The sequence below is a fragment of the Mytilus trossulus genome, chromosome 3 (genome assembly GCF_036588685.1).
Source record: "Mytilus trossulus isolate FHL-02 chromosome 3, PNRI_Mtr1.1.1.hap1, whole genome shotgun sequence".
NCBI classification, from domain to species: domain Eukaryota; kingdom Metazoa; phylum Mollusca; class Bivalvia; order Mytilida; family Mytilidae; genus Mytilus; species Mytilus trossulus.
In genome coordinates, this window is record NC_086375.1 from 67,731,630 (window position 1) to 67,749,011 (window position 17,382).

Below are 17,382 nucleotides of genomic sequence, written 5' to 3' on the forward strand. Positions count from 1 at the left end.
GGTAGAACGAATCAACGTGGTTTTGACGCCATTGGAATTTGAATGTAAACAAACAGTGTCAGTAGCTTTAGTATTGAACAACATCATACATTGAGTGACTGAGAAACAATTATAAGTAACTAAGCTTGACAATGCATGGTAACAAAAAATAAAAAAAATAAAAGTCTAAAGAAAAAAATTCTGCTAAGGTGAACGACTTACCAACATAGCGAGAGATCTAGAAATAAAGTTAAAATTTCTAACTGTGGCAAAAAATTACTACTAAAATCTACATTCCATAAAATACAATGAATCCTATTAACTTACATAATGCTTTTTCCCATAATGATATATCAAAACTAGAACTAGAGTGTCAATAGAAGGGTTAATATAATATAGAGTTGACTAGATGCAATAAAGGAGAATTATAGTTTCATGAGTGTCTATTTTAAAAAAAATCTTTATATATGGAAGATTTTGGTAAGGTTTTAAGTAATTTGTGGTAACGAAGTCCCTGGCTTAATAACTTACCAGTAAAACATAGATAACGTTAGTTAAAATCAAAAACGTCACAACAAACACGGGCATAGCGAACGAGTTGAGAAATATAAACACCGTAAGATGGTGCCAAATGATCATCACCATCTAAAAAAAAAAAAAATAACAATAGGGAACGAAAATTCCTTTTGTCGTAATTTTATTGTGGATTTTTCCGTTTTAAACTGAAATATCCAAATCGCGGAGAGGACAGTTATAAGTTTGTAACCCGGATGTGTCTTCTCTCAATCGATTTATGACTGTTGAACAGCAGTATACTTCTGTTGCCTTTATTTGTCAATGTGCAATGTGGAACATTTTCTATTATTAGTTATCCCATCTTATATGGTGATGTTACCTTAATTAGCACCATATTATTGTACTTATCAATCTCGACTTGTTCCCCTCGCTCGTGTATGTAACACCGTATTCTATTTCAACGAAAGAAATCTATGTATAACTGAAAAACTGTTACACCAGGTTTTTCCATTTCACATTTCTTCCAAAATAATGGTGATGCCCTGATTACTATCAAAACGGGGATTGGTTGTTTTTTCGGACAAATATCCCTTAATTGCTATATTTGGGTAGAATAAGTTTCAGCTATAGTGTAAATTAAATAACATATTAGTTACAGTTAAATGCTTGATACAATATACACATATTTGCTATTTATGCTATAAATAAATAAGGAAGTACAAATGTATAATTTATACTGAAATGGAAGTGTAAAACCTCAGCGTAAAACAATCTTCTTTAATCTATCAAGTTTATATAACTCAATATTGTATGTCGACGATTTAAGACTATGGGTAAGTAATATAATTATATCTTCCTTTTATTTAACATTATTTAATGAAGTTTTTATTGAGTTTCAAATCCTGTGGCATCTCAGTAGTGCTGTGCACATCTGACCACTTGCTTCTGACATACTTTCATTGCTAGTGACAGACCATTTAGGAATGTGGCGGGGTTGGACATGTTAATGAGCTATCAACCCCGCCCCTTAACTAGGACTGTGGTATATCAACACAATATTTTAAAGATCAGATATAAAAAAGAAGATGTGGTATGATTGCCAATGAGACAACTATCCACAAAAGACCAAAATGACACAGACTTTATCAACTATAGGTAACCGTACGGCCTTCAACAATGAGCAAAGCCCATACCGCATAGTCAGTTATAAAAGGCCCCTGTAAAACAATGTAAAACAAATGGAGATGACTTAACTCGTCAGAACAAAATTAAAATAATTCACGTCAATTTTCAAAAGACAAATAGTAAAATTGAGAATGGAAATGGGAAATGTGGCAAAGAGACAACAACCCGGCCAAATAAAAAAATAACAGCAGAAGGTCACCAACAGGTCTTCAATGTAGCGAGAAATTCCCGCACCCGGAAGCGTCCTTCTGCTGTTGTTTTTTATTTGGTCGGGTTGTTGTCTCTTTGACACATTCCCCATTTCTATTCTCAATTTTATCTGTTTCTCGTGTTTAAACAATAGAAATCTTTTATTTGAAATAAAAGACTTATGTTTAAACTAAATAAGTCAAAAGAAATTAACTGTTAACGTAAACAAACAAATGTAAAGTAAATTATTGACACTTGACACGCTTAAAGGGGCTCTAGCTGTCAACATCACATTCACCGATTTAACTCAAATTCTCATATATGATTTATAACATACTAAAACACGTATCCAATTTATAATAAGTTTTGAATAAAAAGTTAATAGTGCATAAACTAGATAACATATATCAGAATTACTTTTTATAAGTTCAGACGCCATCAAGTTAACAACCGAGACGACCCCAGAAACTACGATAACACAGTATAAACATACACATAAGCATAAATAGACATGGTTCTCGTGCAAACCGATATTTCTATGTCTATTAGATTTCATTTATTTGGCGCAACTTTTAGGGATTTTGGATCCTCAATGCTTTTCAACTTTGTACTTGTTTGGCTTTATGAATATTTTGATGTGAGCGTCACTGATGAGTCTTATGTAGACGAAACGCGCGTCTGGCGTACTAAATCATAATCCTGGTACCTTTGATAACTATATAAGTAAGGTTAATAAATGAGTTATTTTTTTATTTTACCTGTGTAAGAATGTTTTTTTTGTGGATCGAATAAGTCAATCATATGATTTACGTTTGTTTCACTTTCAATGTTGATATTCTTTTGTTTTAATAACCGAACACGTATCAAACATGTGTAATCCATCCCTAGCTAAGTGGTAAAATTGAAATTCACATGAATACGGATTCAATGAGGTCGAATTATTTACTTGCAAGTGATTAATTCATCATCGATGTTTCTTAGCTTATTTTGACCAAATTGATCCATACTGGCTGCTAAAAGCGAATTGTTATTTTACTTTTTCACTTTAAATAATGATTGAACCAAAAAATTGGAACTTATTTTCTTTAGTTATCTCAAAGCAAGTAACGATACTATATCGGTGTTATTTACCTGCCTGCAGTATTAATCATGGAAGTGATCTATAAGGATGTAATCGTGCATTAAATTCGAATGTAATGAATAAATCTTATAAACAACAAATCGAACATGAATACTTAACCTATAGCTGAGAAGATATTTATTTTATATTCTGATTTTTCCATTGTGTTCTCCATTTAACATTTAGTTTTTGCTTAACTATCAATCTTTTTTTATATCTTTTGTATCTTTCTTTTTTTAAAGCTTACTCTAATCAATGCGGATTCCTTAGAAATCTTGTTCGCAATAAGTGTCAAATAGAACAAAAGGAATTAGAAACAGTAGCCATTGAATCAGCCGTCAAAGAATTAATTCACAAAATATTGCGATCAGTCGAAACAGAATATCCGTGTTTTAAAATCTCTAAAATCGTTCCATCAGGAAGTTTTTATGAAAAAACTAAAATAGGAAACTTAGACGAATTCGACTATATGATAGTTTTGCACGCGCTTTCAGGAGATGATATTGAACTTCATGATGGATGTAATCCTTGGTATAAAAGAATTGAGTTAAAAGATGGCAATCACTGTTTCAAAATATATTGTTGTAGTGTTCATTATGAGAATACTCCTAAGTTCATTGTCTCAGAATTTTGGAAGAATGTGTCAAAACTTCAAAAATTGTCAAAATTGTCTGTTGAAATACCCCAAAGGATTTTAACACATGAAGAAAACGAAAGTGATAAATTGCTTTTTACATATGTCAAGAAGACAGGAATTTCTGAACCAACCAGCCAAGACAAAGACCGTTGGTTAATGGTTCCCATAAAAAGAATGCATATAGGAATTGATCTTATGATGTCAATAGATCATCCATGTCTGGAGTCAGTAGCAAAATGTGAAGGTTTTCCATCGGAGTATAAAGAACTTCTGATGAAGCTTGGTTGTCACATTGTTATCAAATCCTGTCATACTCAACACTTTCCCGAGCCGACATGTTACTTTATTTCTTTTGCAGCTCTAGAGCTAGAACTTATGAAAAACCTCGACGAACATCACAAGAAATGCTACAAGATATTAAAATGTCTTCTTACTGGAGAAATGAACTTCAAAGGAAAATGCATGAATTTATCATCTTATGTACTTAAAACAGCTTTCCTTTTTCATGTTTATGGTAGCAAAGGATGCACTTATTCCATTTTGGATGCAAAATGCATAAACAAAGTTCTAGACTATCTGTCTTCCTGTTTTCATAACCTACGTATGCCATGTTTCTTCGCACGAGACATGAATACTTGGGGACATATTTTGGAATTTCCAATCCATAGCTGGACAGGATGGGATTTTTATGACTCCAGAAGATTTGCATTCTGCTACTTGTGGGTGAAATTGTGGTATCAAATTGTCCATTTCGTCAAGACCGCCATCTCAGTGGAAAATATTCCAGACATGAGCGAATGGTACACAATTACTGATAAATGTGAATACATGAAGAGCACCATTTATTACTTACTAGAAAAATACACAGACTGGCACAACACAGACGTGCAAACAGGAGTAGTGACCAATGAGGAGCTTAAAGGTAAAAACCTTACCTCCTGCTCCGATGAACAGTTTTCTGATTTTGTAAAGAAATTGCAGAAACTTTATAACATAAACTTAAATTTTCTTTTGTAGATTCGGCATTCAATTCAATGTTTTATTCAAGAAACAATAATCTCTCAAATAGTTCGGTTTTCAGTTATAGATTTACAACACTTTAATATATGTAGGATCAAATCTATGGCCGGTTCCAAATCTATGGTAGATTCCTAATCTATGGTAAATCTATGGTAAATGTGACGTTACAAACGCTAAAGAACTCAAATCTATGGCAGATTTTTATTTTCTCCAAATCTATGGCAGATCTGGGGGAGAGAGTTACATATAACGTCACAATTGAATAACGCCATATTACATCTTCGCCGCCGCTAACGATGGCGGAACCCATATATTTGAACACTATTCAAGATGAAGTTATTTTCCTGACAAAAAGTAGCCGGTGGTTTAAAGGAAGATATGACCTACTATTCCGAAGAGGGACAAGATTTGCTGTACCGGTCAATGCCCGCGATGAATAAGGGCACCGCTATTTTCAGTATCGCATATTTTTAAAAGGGAGTTTTGGTAGTTGTCGTCTACGGTCTAAAGCTGGCAAAGATTATAAAGTGAAAAATCAAATTACCGGATACAAATTTATTTCAAATAAAAAAGATGAATTAACGATATCGCTGAAATAAATATTATTTGAAAAATCAAACTGTTGATTTTTATTTGTTACATGTTCCCGTTGTCGTATATTTCCTTTTCCCCTTTCTTAAGACAAGTCATTGGTCGAAAATGTAATGCATTGTTTTCCATTTGCAAAACAAATTGCCATAGATTTTGAAACAATAAAAATCCGGCATAGATTAAGAAACTTCAAAACTTGTCATAGATTAGGATTGTAAAAAATATGCCATAGATTTGGAATGGCATGACATCACATTTACCAGATATTAGGAATCTGCCATAGATTTAAAATTTGGAACGCACCATAGATTTGAGTCCTACATTGTATTCCATTTGCCAAAAAAATGCCATAGATTTTGAAACAATAAAATCCGCCATAGATTAGGAAACTACAAAACTTGCCATAGATTAGGATTGTAAAAAATCTGCCATAGATATGGAATGACATGACGTCACATTTACCATAGATTAGGAATCTGCCATAGATTTGGAACCCAACATAGATTTGAGTCCTACATATATACAGTTAAGCCCGAGTAAATCGGACCCTGAATAAACCGGTTTCCTGTCCATTCCGGCCGAAAATTAAAGTTCCATTTTCCCCCTTCAAAGTCTCTCTTCTTCTTTTTCGTCCATTTACTGACTACATTCAACTTTGAATATACTGGAAAATTGGTTCTGCATGGTTGCAAACGGGATAAAAACAAAGTTCAACTTTATTTCTTAAAGTTGGTCATAAGAGATTTGAATGTCTCAAATGACTTTGCTCTGGCAATCTCAGGGGAAGCTTGTTCCAGTCTTTGATGGTGTTAACAAAGAAGGACCATTTCCTGCAGTCTTTGGTTGCTGTTTGTACCATGTATCCATGCTGTTGTGTCTTTCTGGATATTCTGATAGGTCTTTGGAGGTACATTTGGAGTCTTTGTTGATGGCTACTTTGTCGTTGACCATCTTGTACATCATTGCGAGCCTGGCCTCTCTGTATCTTTCTTGTAGACTTTTCCAATCCAACTCCCTAATCATATCTGTGACACTTGATCTATTTCTGTGGCGCTTTGTGACGTATCGTGCAGCCCTCCTTTGAGCTTTTTCAATTTGGTAAATATGTTTCTGATATTATGGGTCCCATACTGTTGTGGCATATTCTAGTTAGGACCTTACTAGAGTTTTGTAAGCTTGCTCTTTGATGCTTTTAGAGCCAATGTGTAAATTTCTGTGGCTTTGCTGGTAATGTTGTTGGTGTGTTCTCCCCAGTCTAGTTCGTTTGTGAGGGTACAGCTTTTATACTTAATTGATGTTTCATGTTTTAGTACGTGGCCGTGTAATACGTAGTCCCATTTGATTGGCTTTTTGTTTCTGGAGACAGTCAGTACGCTACACTTTTCTGGGTGAAACTCAATTTTCGACTTCTCCTCCCACAGTGCTAGTTTATCTAGATCCGACTGTAGGTGTTGGCAATCAGTATCTGAGGCGATGGTTAGGTAGACTACTGTATCATCAGCAAAGAGACGAACTGTTGAATTTAGGTCATTTGCTAGGTCATTTGCTAGGTCATTTATTTAAAATAAAAATAGGCTAGGGCACAAGACTTACCATTGTGGCACCCCAGATTCTACGTTTGCTGTGTCCGACTGTTCACCGTCAACTACTCCTACTTGTGTTCTATTTGTCAGGAACGTTTCTATCCAGATGTTGGTCTTTCCCCTGATTCCATAATGATTGAGTTTGTGTAAGAGTATGCTATGAGATACCTAGTCGAATGCTTTTGAAAAGTCCGATATCAGTAGGTCACACTGTTTCCCAATTGAAGATACTTTGTTAGGTCATCAATGCATTCTAAGAGTTGAGTCTCGCAGGATCGTTAACTAAGAAATCCATGTTGTAGTGGATAAAGAATGTTGTTTGTCTCAGCATGTTTCATAATGTGGCTAGTAACAATGTGTTCGGTGATCTTGCAGCAAATACATGTGAGAGATATTGGTCTGTAAATTGCTGGTTTGTACTTTTTGCCTTTTTGTATGCTGGTGTGACTGTTGCTGTCCGCCAGTTAAAACACAATGTGTAAACCGAACCCTGTGTATTCCGAATTCCGGTCTTATTATGCAGTCCCAATACTCTTAATTACCTTAATTTTTACCTGTCTAAACCGGTTTGTCTAATTAATTTCAAGCCCGATATGCAATCAAAACATACTTATCTATACAATATGGCTTTTCATGATAATCAATTAGTCAGGTGTTAAACTGCTTACTTGAAATCGTACAGTAGTGAGCTGTATTATTTATTAAAACATTATAAACTAGTCAATTCAACGTAAAGACACACCGAATATGCCTCGAATTGAACTAACATTGTAAATTAAATAAAAAAAAAATCGCTGAGTAAGAAATTTACATCATGATTTCGAAATCCTGGATTCCCTGATGTGAACCCCTAAACCAATGACCCTGATAATGAAAAACACCCAGAAGACAACAATCAATGTGTATTGTACACTGTACGACAAAGCTTCGTAAGTGATGAAATTACGTTTGATAATATTCTGACTTTTTAATCATCATTCCAACGTTTCAAATTAATGATCATGGAAGTAAATCGTAATTCTCGTCTCTCAATCCAAACAACGCGAGTATGGTGCAAAAACAAACAATGAAAAACGGAATGAAAGTATTTTAATTTATTAGATATAATTAACAATCAGAGTCAAACTTTTACATGCAAAATATCGGACTTCACAAGTCATTTACTTCCGGTCAAAACGGAAACCTAAATAAACCAGCTCACTGTCCAAACTGGCCCTTTTTCATAGTCCTGTAGACGGCTGGTTTATACAGGTTTTACTGTAGAGATTTATAGAAATCTATTTAAACGTTGTTAAAGTTTTACAATTGTATTACATTGACCAGTACGAATAAATAGGTAGTTGTTGATTGTAGTCTGCCAGTGTGGACACAAATGAGTGTGGATTGTAATGGATTAATGTTACTTGTAGAAATTTGTACGTTATTTTGGTTTTTCATACTGTCCGTGGCATGATATGAATTGTAATCTAAAGTGGATACTTTCCCTTTATTCAATGAAAATTTAGAGCAGATCTAACAGGCTTTTTGAAAGAATTAGTGGGCTTAATCGTAAATATACTAGCATTCTGTTTGGTATTTAAAACCCTATTGTATCGTTTATGCATGCTTTTGTTTAAAAGTGTGAAATGGTTTCTAACAAAAAGCTGTTTGTATATCTTTCTCAGAGGCTTCTAAGCTAACTTGTGTTTCATGGAAATAGCTTTGTTGGATTTAATTTAATTTTTTAATCAAACAGATTAAAGAATTCGTCTGAATTCATTATTCAAGTCAAAAACGGTTTCTGAGAATAATTTATTTGTGTTTTTTTTTACAAAATGGTTCTAAGTTAAACTGTGGTTTACAGTGGCGAGCCTCTTTATTTTTAGATGAATTACACAATCAAAGTAAGTAGGGTTACAGGCTAGGGTCTATTTGTATGAGTGGTCATTTACGGTATAAACATATCGTATAAAATTTCACACTGCAAATGTTAACTTATAACGCATTTTCTCTTCACTTTTTAAACGTTGATTAGCATTGTATGATGGAAAAGTCATATAGATGTCAGTCTTTCGACCATATTTGAATTTTGAACAGGAACTTCTGGCCTTTCCGGGGCAATTCAGTCCCCAGTTGGTATGAGTTCGCAGTCCTAAATCGGAAAAGGATTTAAAATTATATTTATAGCTATATGTGTCTCTATTATTATCTTTGATTGTCCTTTAAAAAGTTTTAGTAATGTCTTAAAAATATGTTATAAAGGTATCAAACGCCTCCTTTGTGATTCATATTATTTTGCAACATCAGGAGAAGCGATATAACCGGGACGATGAAAAAAAAATGAAAATGTAGAGATATGTGATCCTATTGCGCTAAAAAATGTCTACCAATAAACGTTAGTCGGAAAATCATGTATAAAACTATTATACTTGCAAAGTGAGTGTTATTCAATTTGATCCCGTTCTACATTGGAAAAAAACACCAACTAACACGAAAAACACAGACCCAACCTCTCACTTTACCTAATGTTAGTTAAAGGGGATATTGATACACATAATGTTAATGAGGCAATAACACATACGAATTGATTTTGGTAAATGTGCTCACAATATACAGGAAAATTTTATCAATGTGATGACGAAAAACATGAATTGTGTTCAATAAGTAACGACACACTTGACCCTTTTTCCAATGTGCTAAAGATCACCAGGTTTTTTTTTTGTCAATGTGGTAACGGCAATACAAGGGCACATTGTTTACATGTTGTAACAATACATGGGAAATATTTTAACAATATAATAGCGATGTACAAGAAATATGCTATCAATGTGATAACAATGAACAGGCATATGGATTTTTGAATTTTTCGAAAAACTAAGGATTTTCTTAACCCAGGCATAGATTATCTTAGCCGTATTTGGCACAACTTTTTAGAATTTTGGATCTTCAATGCTTTTCAACTTTGTACTTGTTTGGCTTTATAAATATTTTGATATGAACGTCACTGATGAGTCTAATTTAGACGAAACGCGCGTCTGGCGTACTAAATTATAATCCTGGTACCTTTGATAACTATTTACACCACTGGGTCGATGCCACTGCTGGTGGACGTTTCGTCCCCGATGGTATCACCAGCCCATTAGTCAACACTTCGGTGTTGACATGAATATTTATAATGTGGTCATTGTTTTATAAATTTCCTGTTTACCAAACTTTGAATTTTTCGAAAAACTAAGGATTTTCTTATCCCAGGCATAGATTACCTTAGCCATATTTAGCACAACTATTTTGAATTTTGGATCCTCAATGCTCTTCATCTTTGTACTTGTTTGGCTTTATAAATATTTTGATATGAGCGTCACTGATGAGTCATATGTAGTCGAAACGCGCGTCTTGATTACTAAATTATAATCCTGGTACATTTGATAACTATATGCTGGTCAATATGGTAGCGATGCAAATGCATAATTTTGTCAAAGCGGGCAAGATACACAGAAACATCGTTATGTAGTAAAGATAACAAAAACATTTGTTTTCTTTTTTAATCTTGAAAAGACAGCGTTGAAAGTATTATCTATCTGTTAATTATAAAAAGGACGTTATAAAACAAGGTAATATTTTATTGTTCATTCAACTCTAGATGATTGGAATTTTAACGTAGAAGCGGTGTCTTCCGTATTACGAAATTGCGTACTGATACATATAAACTTCTTCTTCACAGCATCATTGATGTCAGAAGACATAGCAATAAGGACAATAAAATCGCTAGCACTGTTCAGGACACGGAGAATATTTCCAGCATGCATGAAAAATCTTGAAGTTTCTGATGACACATTGTTTAGTCCGGAATCAGGGAAAAGCCTTCCAATAAATATAATGAGAGAATTTGGTAGAAATGCAAGTATGTTTGTCAGACAAAGCACAAGAAAGATCTTGCACAACTTGATTTGAACATTTTTAATGCTTCGGTTTCGACTTACATTACTAGCACCTAGGGCAGAAAGCATTCTCTTGTTAAGGTATATTCCATGGAGAATGAGTCCATTCATTACGCAAAACAAGACTATTGGGACTGGTCCAGTTAAGATTTTCGAGATAAGAATAATTGTACCTGCCTGCTCCTCATTTTGCATATAAAATTGCGTCCAAATAGGTTTAAAGGCAGTATCATTTGTTCCTTCTACCTTAATCTCTGCAAATTTGATGTTTATTACTTTTGGTATATTAGTTAAAACTGCCAGAAATAAAGAAATAAACAGGAAAATCATTGGATACTTCACTGTAATAGATGACTTGAGGTGAAATGGGTATTTAATAGCTATGAATCTTTCAACAGATAGTACACATAAAATATTAATAGCAGTACATCGAAAAATGTATGATACAAATATCAGATTCCAATATCGGACTTGGATAAGTATTTTCTCTGATGCTTCAGAAACAAACTGTTGAAGAATCAAAGACAGTGAAGCCAACATATCTGAAATTAAGCTGATTATGTCTGAGACAATCAGTGCCAACATATATACAAACGAAGAGTTAGTACGGCTTTGTTCAAATAAAACTAATGCAACTAAGGAATTTCCAACCAAACCAACAGAACAAACTGGTGGAAGAATATACACATTTTGGATATAATCGATCTGTTTCAGGGTGTTTTTTAACGAATCCTCATTTGAGTGTTTTACCTCATGCATATTCTTATCAGGACTATTACTAGTCACATTTAAAATAGAAGTGAAGTTTATAATATCAGCGACAGTTACTTTAGATCCATGTTGAAAGCCATTAGTAGAAGATTCTTGTCCATATCTGACAATATCACTTTGGTCTGACGTATTATTTGTTGTAGCAGTTAGCTGGGCTGATAACAATACTAAAATCAAAGTGTGGGTGAACATCTTTATCTCAGTATGTTGTCTTCGTTTTATTGAAATGATTCTAAGGCAATGTTATAACTTCCCCTGAAAAATAAAATAAAACTAGTTATCGAATTCAAAGCATTTACATTGCATGATACTGCTAATGAAATCGCATACAAAATACTTTTAAAGATGAAGCTTAAATTTAAAACTTCATCTGTTAATTTGGACAATGTTGTCATAACAGAGAGTCCATTAACAGTAATAAAAAAAACACATCAATATAGTGTTTATATGTTTGTCTATCGTGTTTATTGAGAACCCAACCCTATAAATAAGAAAAAACTACCCAATTAGTGGACTGCTCGGATAAGATTAAGAGTGTAAGACATGTAAGACATGTGTCAGAAATATATACACATGGGGGGAGGCACATAGATAATGAGTCAAGGTTAAAAACATGCTTGTGAGTTCTCCCCTTTCTTTGAAAACAGCGGTGTATTGTCACAACTTAAACACAAACTTGAAAAACAGTTGCAGTTGATAAAACAAAGAAAAGTGCAAAGCATCAATACTAGAGTTCTAGAGGTGAAAGCTTGTGTAAAACCAATTACAACTAATAAATAAATCATGTTTTCCAAGAACAAAGTTTCAATAAGCACACATCAAACGGATTTTAAGTAACGACTACATAAACCGTCGGAAAACGCATGACCTTGTCCAATGCCACAATATAAAACAGCAGTATCGACATAATATAAGAATATGATTACTTTAGACTGTATAATGTTTAAAGATAGTTGGTATTCTATGTAATTCAGGAAATAGCATAGGAATGTATGTTGGATATATAGGATACGAACTTTTAACTTGCATCATCCATCTACTGACACCTCAAAGAGTGTTGCAAGCGTTTTAAACGCACATAATGTGTATCACTTTTGACTTACAAGCATCGGATCTTCCTTATTTTCGATAAAACAGGTCTGCTCATATTTACATCCAAAGCAGATTTCCCTTGCGTTGTATTCATAAAACTACTCATATAGATACGCAAAGAACAATTTCTCAAACACTGTGGTAATGATTTTTCTTTAGAACATGACAAACGAGGTCAAAGTCAGGTAAAAATATACCCGGAAACTTAAACTAACCGCCAAAAATGATAATTAAATATGAAATTAAACATAATAGAGCTTAAGGAGGCTCGCGGGTATAAAATTTTCAGAAAAAAATCAAACGTTTATTTTGCATTACAAATTTTATTAATTTCCTTAAGAAGTTGTTACTTTATCATATGGTACAAAAATTATTCCAAAAAATCAATACATGTTGGCCCCAGGTGACTTTTAAAATGTAGATATAATTGAAAAAGCTCCAAATTATCTCCCTTTGGTGCAAACATGCCATTTTTTGGCATTAAAATTTAAATATCTTTTTTAATCAATCGGTGACCTATATTTTTTATTGTTATTTTCTAAAAAGCTGTACATAAACTAAATAATTGTAAAATTTTAGCCATTTCTGTAATTTAGTTCTTTTTTAATTTCTATATTACCGCTTTTTCTCCTATTAGTTCAACAGAAAAAAAGGACATAAGCAAAAATGTATGCGTTTTTCGAAGGCAGATTGTGAGCGTAAATGAACGGTGACCCCATTATTTTATTTCATTTTTCTATTAGGTATAAGATAAAGTTAATTTATAGAAAAATATAGCGAAATCTTATATTAAATAAAAAAATTGATTTAGACCCGCGAGCCCCCTTAAAAAGTAAACTCACACAAATACTGAACTCCCAGTGGAAAAACAGAAAGTCCCTAATCAAAAGGCAAAATCAAAAGTTTAAACACATCAAACGAATGGAAACCAACTGTCATATTGCAGACTTTGTACAGGCGTTTTATTATTTAGAAAATGCTGGACTAAACATGTCTAGCTTAAACTCCCATTTGTATGACAGGCGCATCAAATTCCATTACATTGACAACGATGTGTGAACAAAACAAACACACATTATAGGTAAAAATGTCAAAATAGGAGAACAGCAATCATTGTATTATAACCTTGATCACTATAAAATCAAACAAATATGTAACAAAGAAGCACAAAAAGGCATATACACAAAGCAAACCAGCAAAACATAAAGACAAGACGACAAAAAGTTATCAAAGTACAATAACGCAATGACGGGATGTATAAGTACAGAACCATGTCATATGTATCAAAGAAACACAAAAAGCCATATAGACAAAGCCCGTTAGCAAAACTGAAAGACAGGAATATACATTTTTTTTTACGATATCACAATAACACAATAACGGGATGTTTAAGTACAGAGCCACGTCAAATGTATGAAAGAAACTCAAAAAGGCATAAAGGCAAAGCACATTAGCAAACAAGAACTATCTTTAAAAAAGATATCCGACGTATTTAAATTTGAGTATATGTTTAAAACTATAATTTCGATAATCTTCAGAAGCACAATGACTTAATGATGCAGGATATCTTTAATAAAATCTCCATCTGAATGTATCTACAAGAAATTCTTTACTAAGCCTGGTTATATTAGAAAGGCAATAATATATAAGAATATTGTGATGACACCTAAAATTTTCATTTGTCAAAAAATCTAGTGCAAATAAAAAGAAACAAATATACATTTTCTACTGTTTACATTAAACTTAATTCATGGTAAACAAAGCTAGAAACTATCGGTAGTATAGTAGTATCTTTCTATTTACATTCACCAAAACCCCGCGGAAATCTCACATGCTTAGGTGTGTTCTAAACGTCATGTACGTTCGTACAACAAAGTTAACATTAAAAATTATATAATTATAAAATTGTCCCGAATAAACAGCTGTCATGGATGCAAAGAGCTATTGGAGGAACAATTATTTTAATAAATATAAATCTTTGTAAGATCTAGTTCAAATATTTATAGTTTTTCACTTGCTTTCCATTACGATATAATTATCGAGACGTTTTTTCAAACACAACCAAATCACTCACCGTGACAGCATTTTGTCCAAGCACTGAAAGGATTTTCGAGCATGCGTAGTCTGTTGCCATAGTGAAGCGTCCTTAAGTTCAAAGTGCAAAACCGAAACTATACCGACTACGTCGGAAAAACGATAGAAAAATACAAAAAATATCATAGAACAATAAAACAATGACGAGATATATAAGTAATGAGTCACGTCAAATTACCAAAAATAAAGGCGACAGTAGTATACCACTGATCGAAATTCATTAATCGATAGAGAACAATTGAATCCGGATTACAAACTAAAACTGAGTGAATCGTTTCAAATATAAGAAAACTACGACACAACAGAAACACAATATTAAAATGTAACACACACAGAAACGAACTATAATATAACAATGGCCATTTTCCTGCCTTGGTACAAAACTAGACTTAACAGTAAAGGGAATGTTAATAAAGACAAATTAAAGAAAACTGTAACACGTTATTAAGGGCATACGATACAGTTTTGATCCTGTATTTACAAGTTCATGAAAATTTGCATTTAGGCTATTTTTTACCTGATTAAATCAAATATGTACCTTCATGTGCTACTTTTTGCGTAAAATGAGGTAGAAATTTTGTATATTTGCTCGAAATTCAGATTTGTGGCCGTAATTTCTTTTTCGAAAGAAAGACATAACTTTTTTGTTATAAAAGATAAAAACAAATTGTTTTTTGTTAAATAATCGGAAATTTCTGTATTTTATAAACATCTTTAAAAAATATGCATTTTTTTATTCAGAAATGACTCATATTTATCAAATGTTCATGAATTGAGGAAAAAACGTAATTTTTTACTGCATGTTTATCACAATTAAAAAAATTCCTCTATTTACAGTTTTATAAAATTTGAGTCACATAATCTCCATGCAAAATGAAACCAAATGCCGTTTTGAAAAATAGGGGTCCTTGAACTCGTTTTAAATTAAATCAGTTTGAATGATACAAACTAGTCGAAAAATGCATCTTTTCTCGATATGTCACAGTTTGACGTCGCGAAAATAACAAATTACGTTAGCAACGTCTTTACCTTCCCTGTAACTGTATCGTATGCCCTTAAGATGATAAACACGTCAGTACCCAGAATATATACTACAAGACCACCGTGTATCATTTTTGTATTTGATACGGGATATTTATCAACAAGGTCTTGGTACCTCCCGATGAACCCTTTTGAAAAAGGACGAGACGTTCTTTGACAGTTCTTGTCCATTCGTTTTTTATGCGTTTTGTTACTTTGTTACTTTAACATTAATGAACTGAAAGCAAAAGATTTCTAATTGATTTTATCACTTGATTTAAGATACGCGTAAAGCTATTCACTTTCCAAATCATTAATGAAAATATTTATATAGGCCTCTGGAAAATCGCGAATTCAAAACAGCTCGAATTGAGATTGTGTTAGGAAATCGCGAAATAAAGACGGCGCGAAAATTTCCCGGTTTACAGTATTTGATTTTTTTTCGAATTGATTTTCCTCTAAGTTCAGTATTTTTGTGATTTTGTTTTTGATATACCCCCCTGGTTCGTTAACTTTCTGCTCAGACACTGGTGACGTTTTTCAAAGTCTGTGTAGAAGCTGCAAGCTCTAGAATACCGAACAAGTTGGAAAATGTATATCCCATATGCGGGGAAAGTTAGTATATTGTTACCAAGGTAGGGGAAATTGATAATTTCAAAATTGTAATCGTCTCGTTAAGCATAGATTCCTTTACTGAGATGACCGTGTATGTCAAAGTAATTGATATAATTAATCTCAATCGAATTATAACTTTTAACAGCGGTATACTACTGTTGCCTTTAGTTCATGTTGAAAAGTTGTTCAAATCTCTCAAACATCTTTTTGTTTAGTTCTATTAAATTTATTGTTTAATTATTCTGATAAACTTTCAGCAATACAACATAGTAATGTAATAACTTCAAAGTGCACCTTTGAATATGTAGAACAGAAAATTTTAGTAAAGATTGAAGACAAATTTAACTAACCTTGATGTGAAGTAACTTCAGGCGGAATCGGCACAATCTCTTTTAAACTAGAAATCTAACAGCTCCTCACTACGGACAGTCACAATATAATACAATGGGGTTGTACAGGTTTGTGAAAACTCAATCACTTAACATGCGACAATGGTGAAACAAAACATCTTAAGAAGAAACTGTAAAATAACAGTTGAACATGATTTAATTTATGAGATCGGCACGAGGACCCTAAAACCTTACAAGGACAATAGGCTTACAGTCCTGGTCGATCATTAGTCGCACTTACCGAAAGTTAGTTTAAAGTCTATATAACAACTAAGAAATAAATCATTTTTCAGACAACATTATCAATCAGCACATATGCAACAAAACTAACATACAGACGTCATAAACTTTCTGAAAAAAGTAAAAACCTATGGTAATGTAAAAATATAATCATAGTAAATACGACAGGATGCCGGACCTTACCTTTTCAGGAATGCAAAACAAAACAATTTGTGTTGCTTAAATTTATCAAACACACACTGATGAACACATTGATCATATATACTAGGATTAGTAAAAAATATACCAAATGAAATACGAATTTGCAGAGCAATAATCATAAAAAATACCGAAAGATTTTACCAAATAAAACTAACATAATACGTTTATCTACGATTCTAGTAATAAAAACTTTCTGTATTTCTCACCAAAGGTAAAAAAAAAT

General features: G+C 32.9%; 2 protein-coding genes across 2 annotated transcripts; one reads left to right on the plus strand and one right to left on the minus strand.

Moving 5' to 3' along the window:
• The first annotated feature begins 1,206 nt into the window (after positions 1-1,206).
• Positions 1,207-4,734, plus strand: LOC134712202 (uncharacterized). Its single transcript, XM_063573520.1, has 2 exons — positions 1,207-1,328; positions 3,232-4,734. Exons 1-2 carry the CDS (start codon positions 1,325-1,327, stop codon positions 4,641-4,643), a joined length of 1,416 nt encoding a protein of 471 aa, XP_063429590.1. The 5' UTR covers positions 1,207-1,324; the 3' UTR covers positions 4,644-4,734.
• A 5,691-nt stretch (positions 4,735-10,425) lies between these two features.
• LOC134710978 (probable G-protein coupled receptor B0563.6) lies at positions 10,426-11,700 on the minus strand. The gene has a single exon (XM_063571401.1). It carries the CDS (start codon positions 11,698-11,700, stop codon positions 10,426-10,428), a length of 1,275 nt encoding a protein of 424 aa, XP_063427471.1.
• Between the last annotated feature and the right edge of the window lie 5,682 nt (positions 11,701-17,382).

Excerpts from the sequence above, each read along its gene's own strand:
- LOC134710978 (XM_063571401.1), bottom strand. The coding sequence starts at position 11,700 with ATGTTCACCCACACTTTGATTTTAGTATTGTTATCAGCCCAGCTAACT.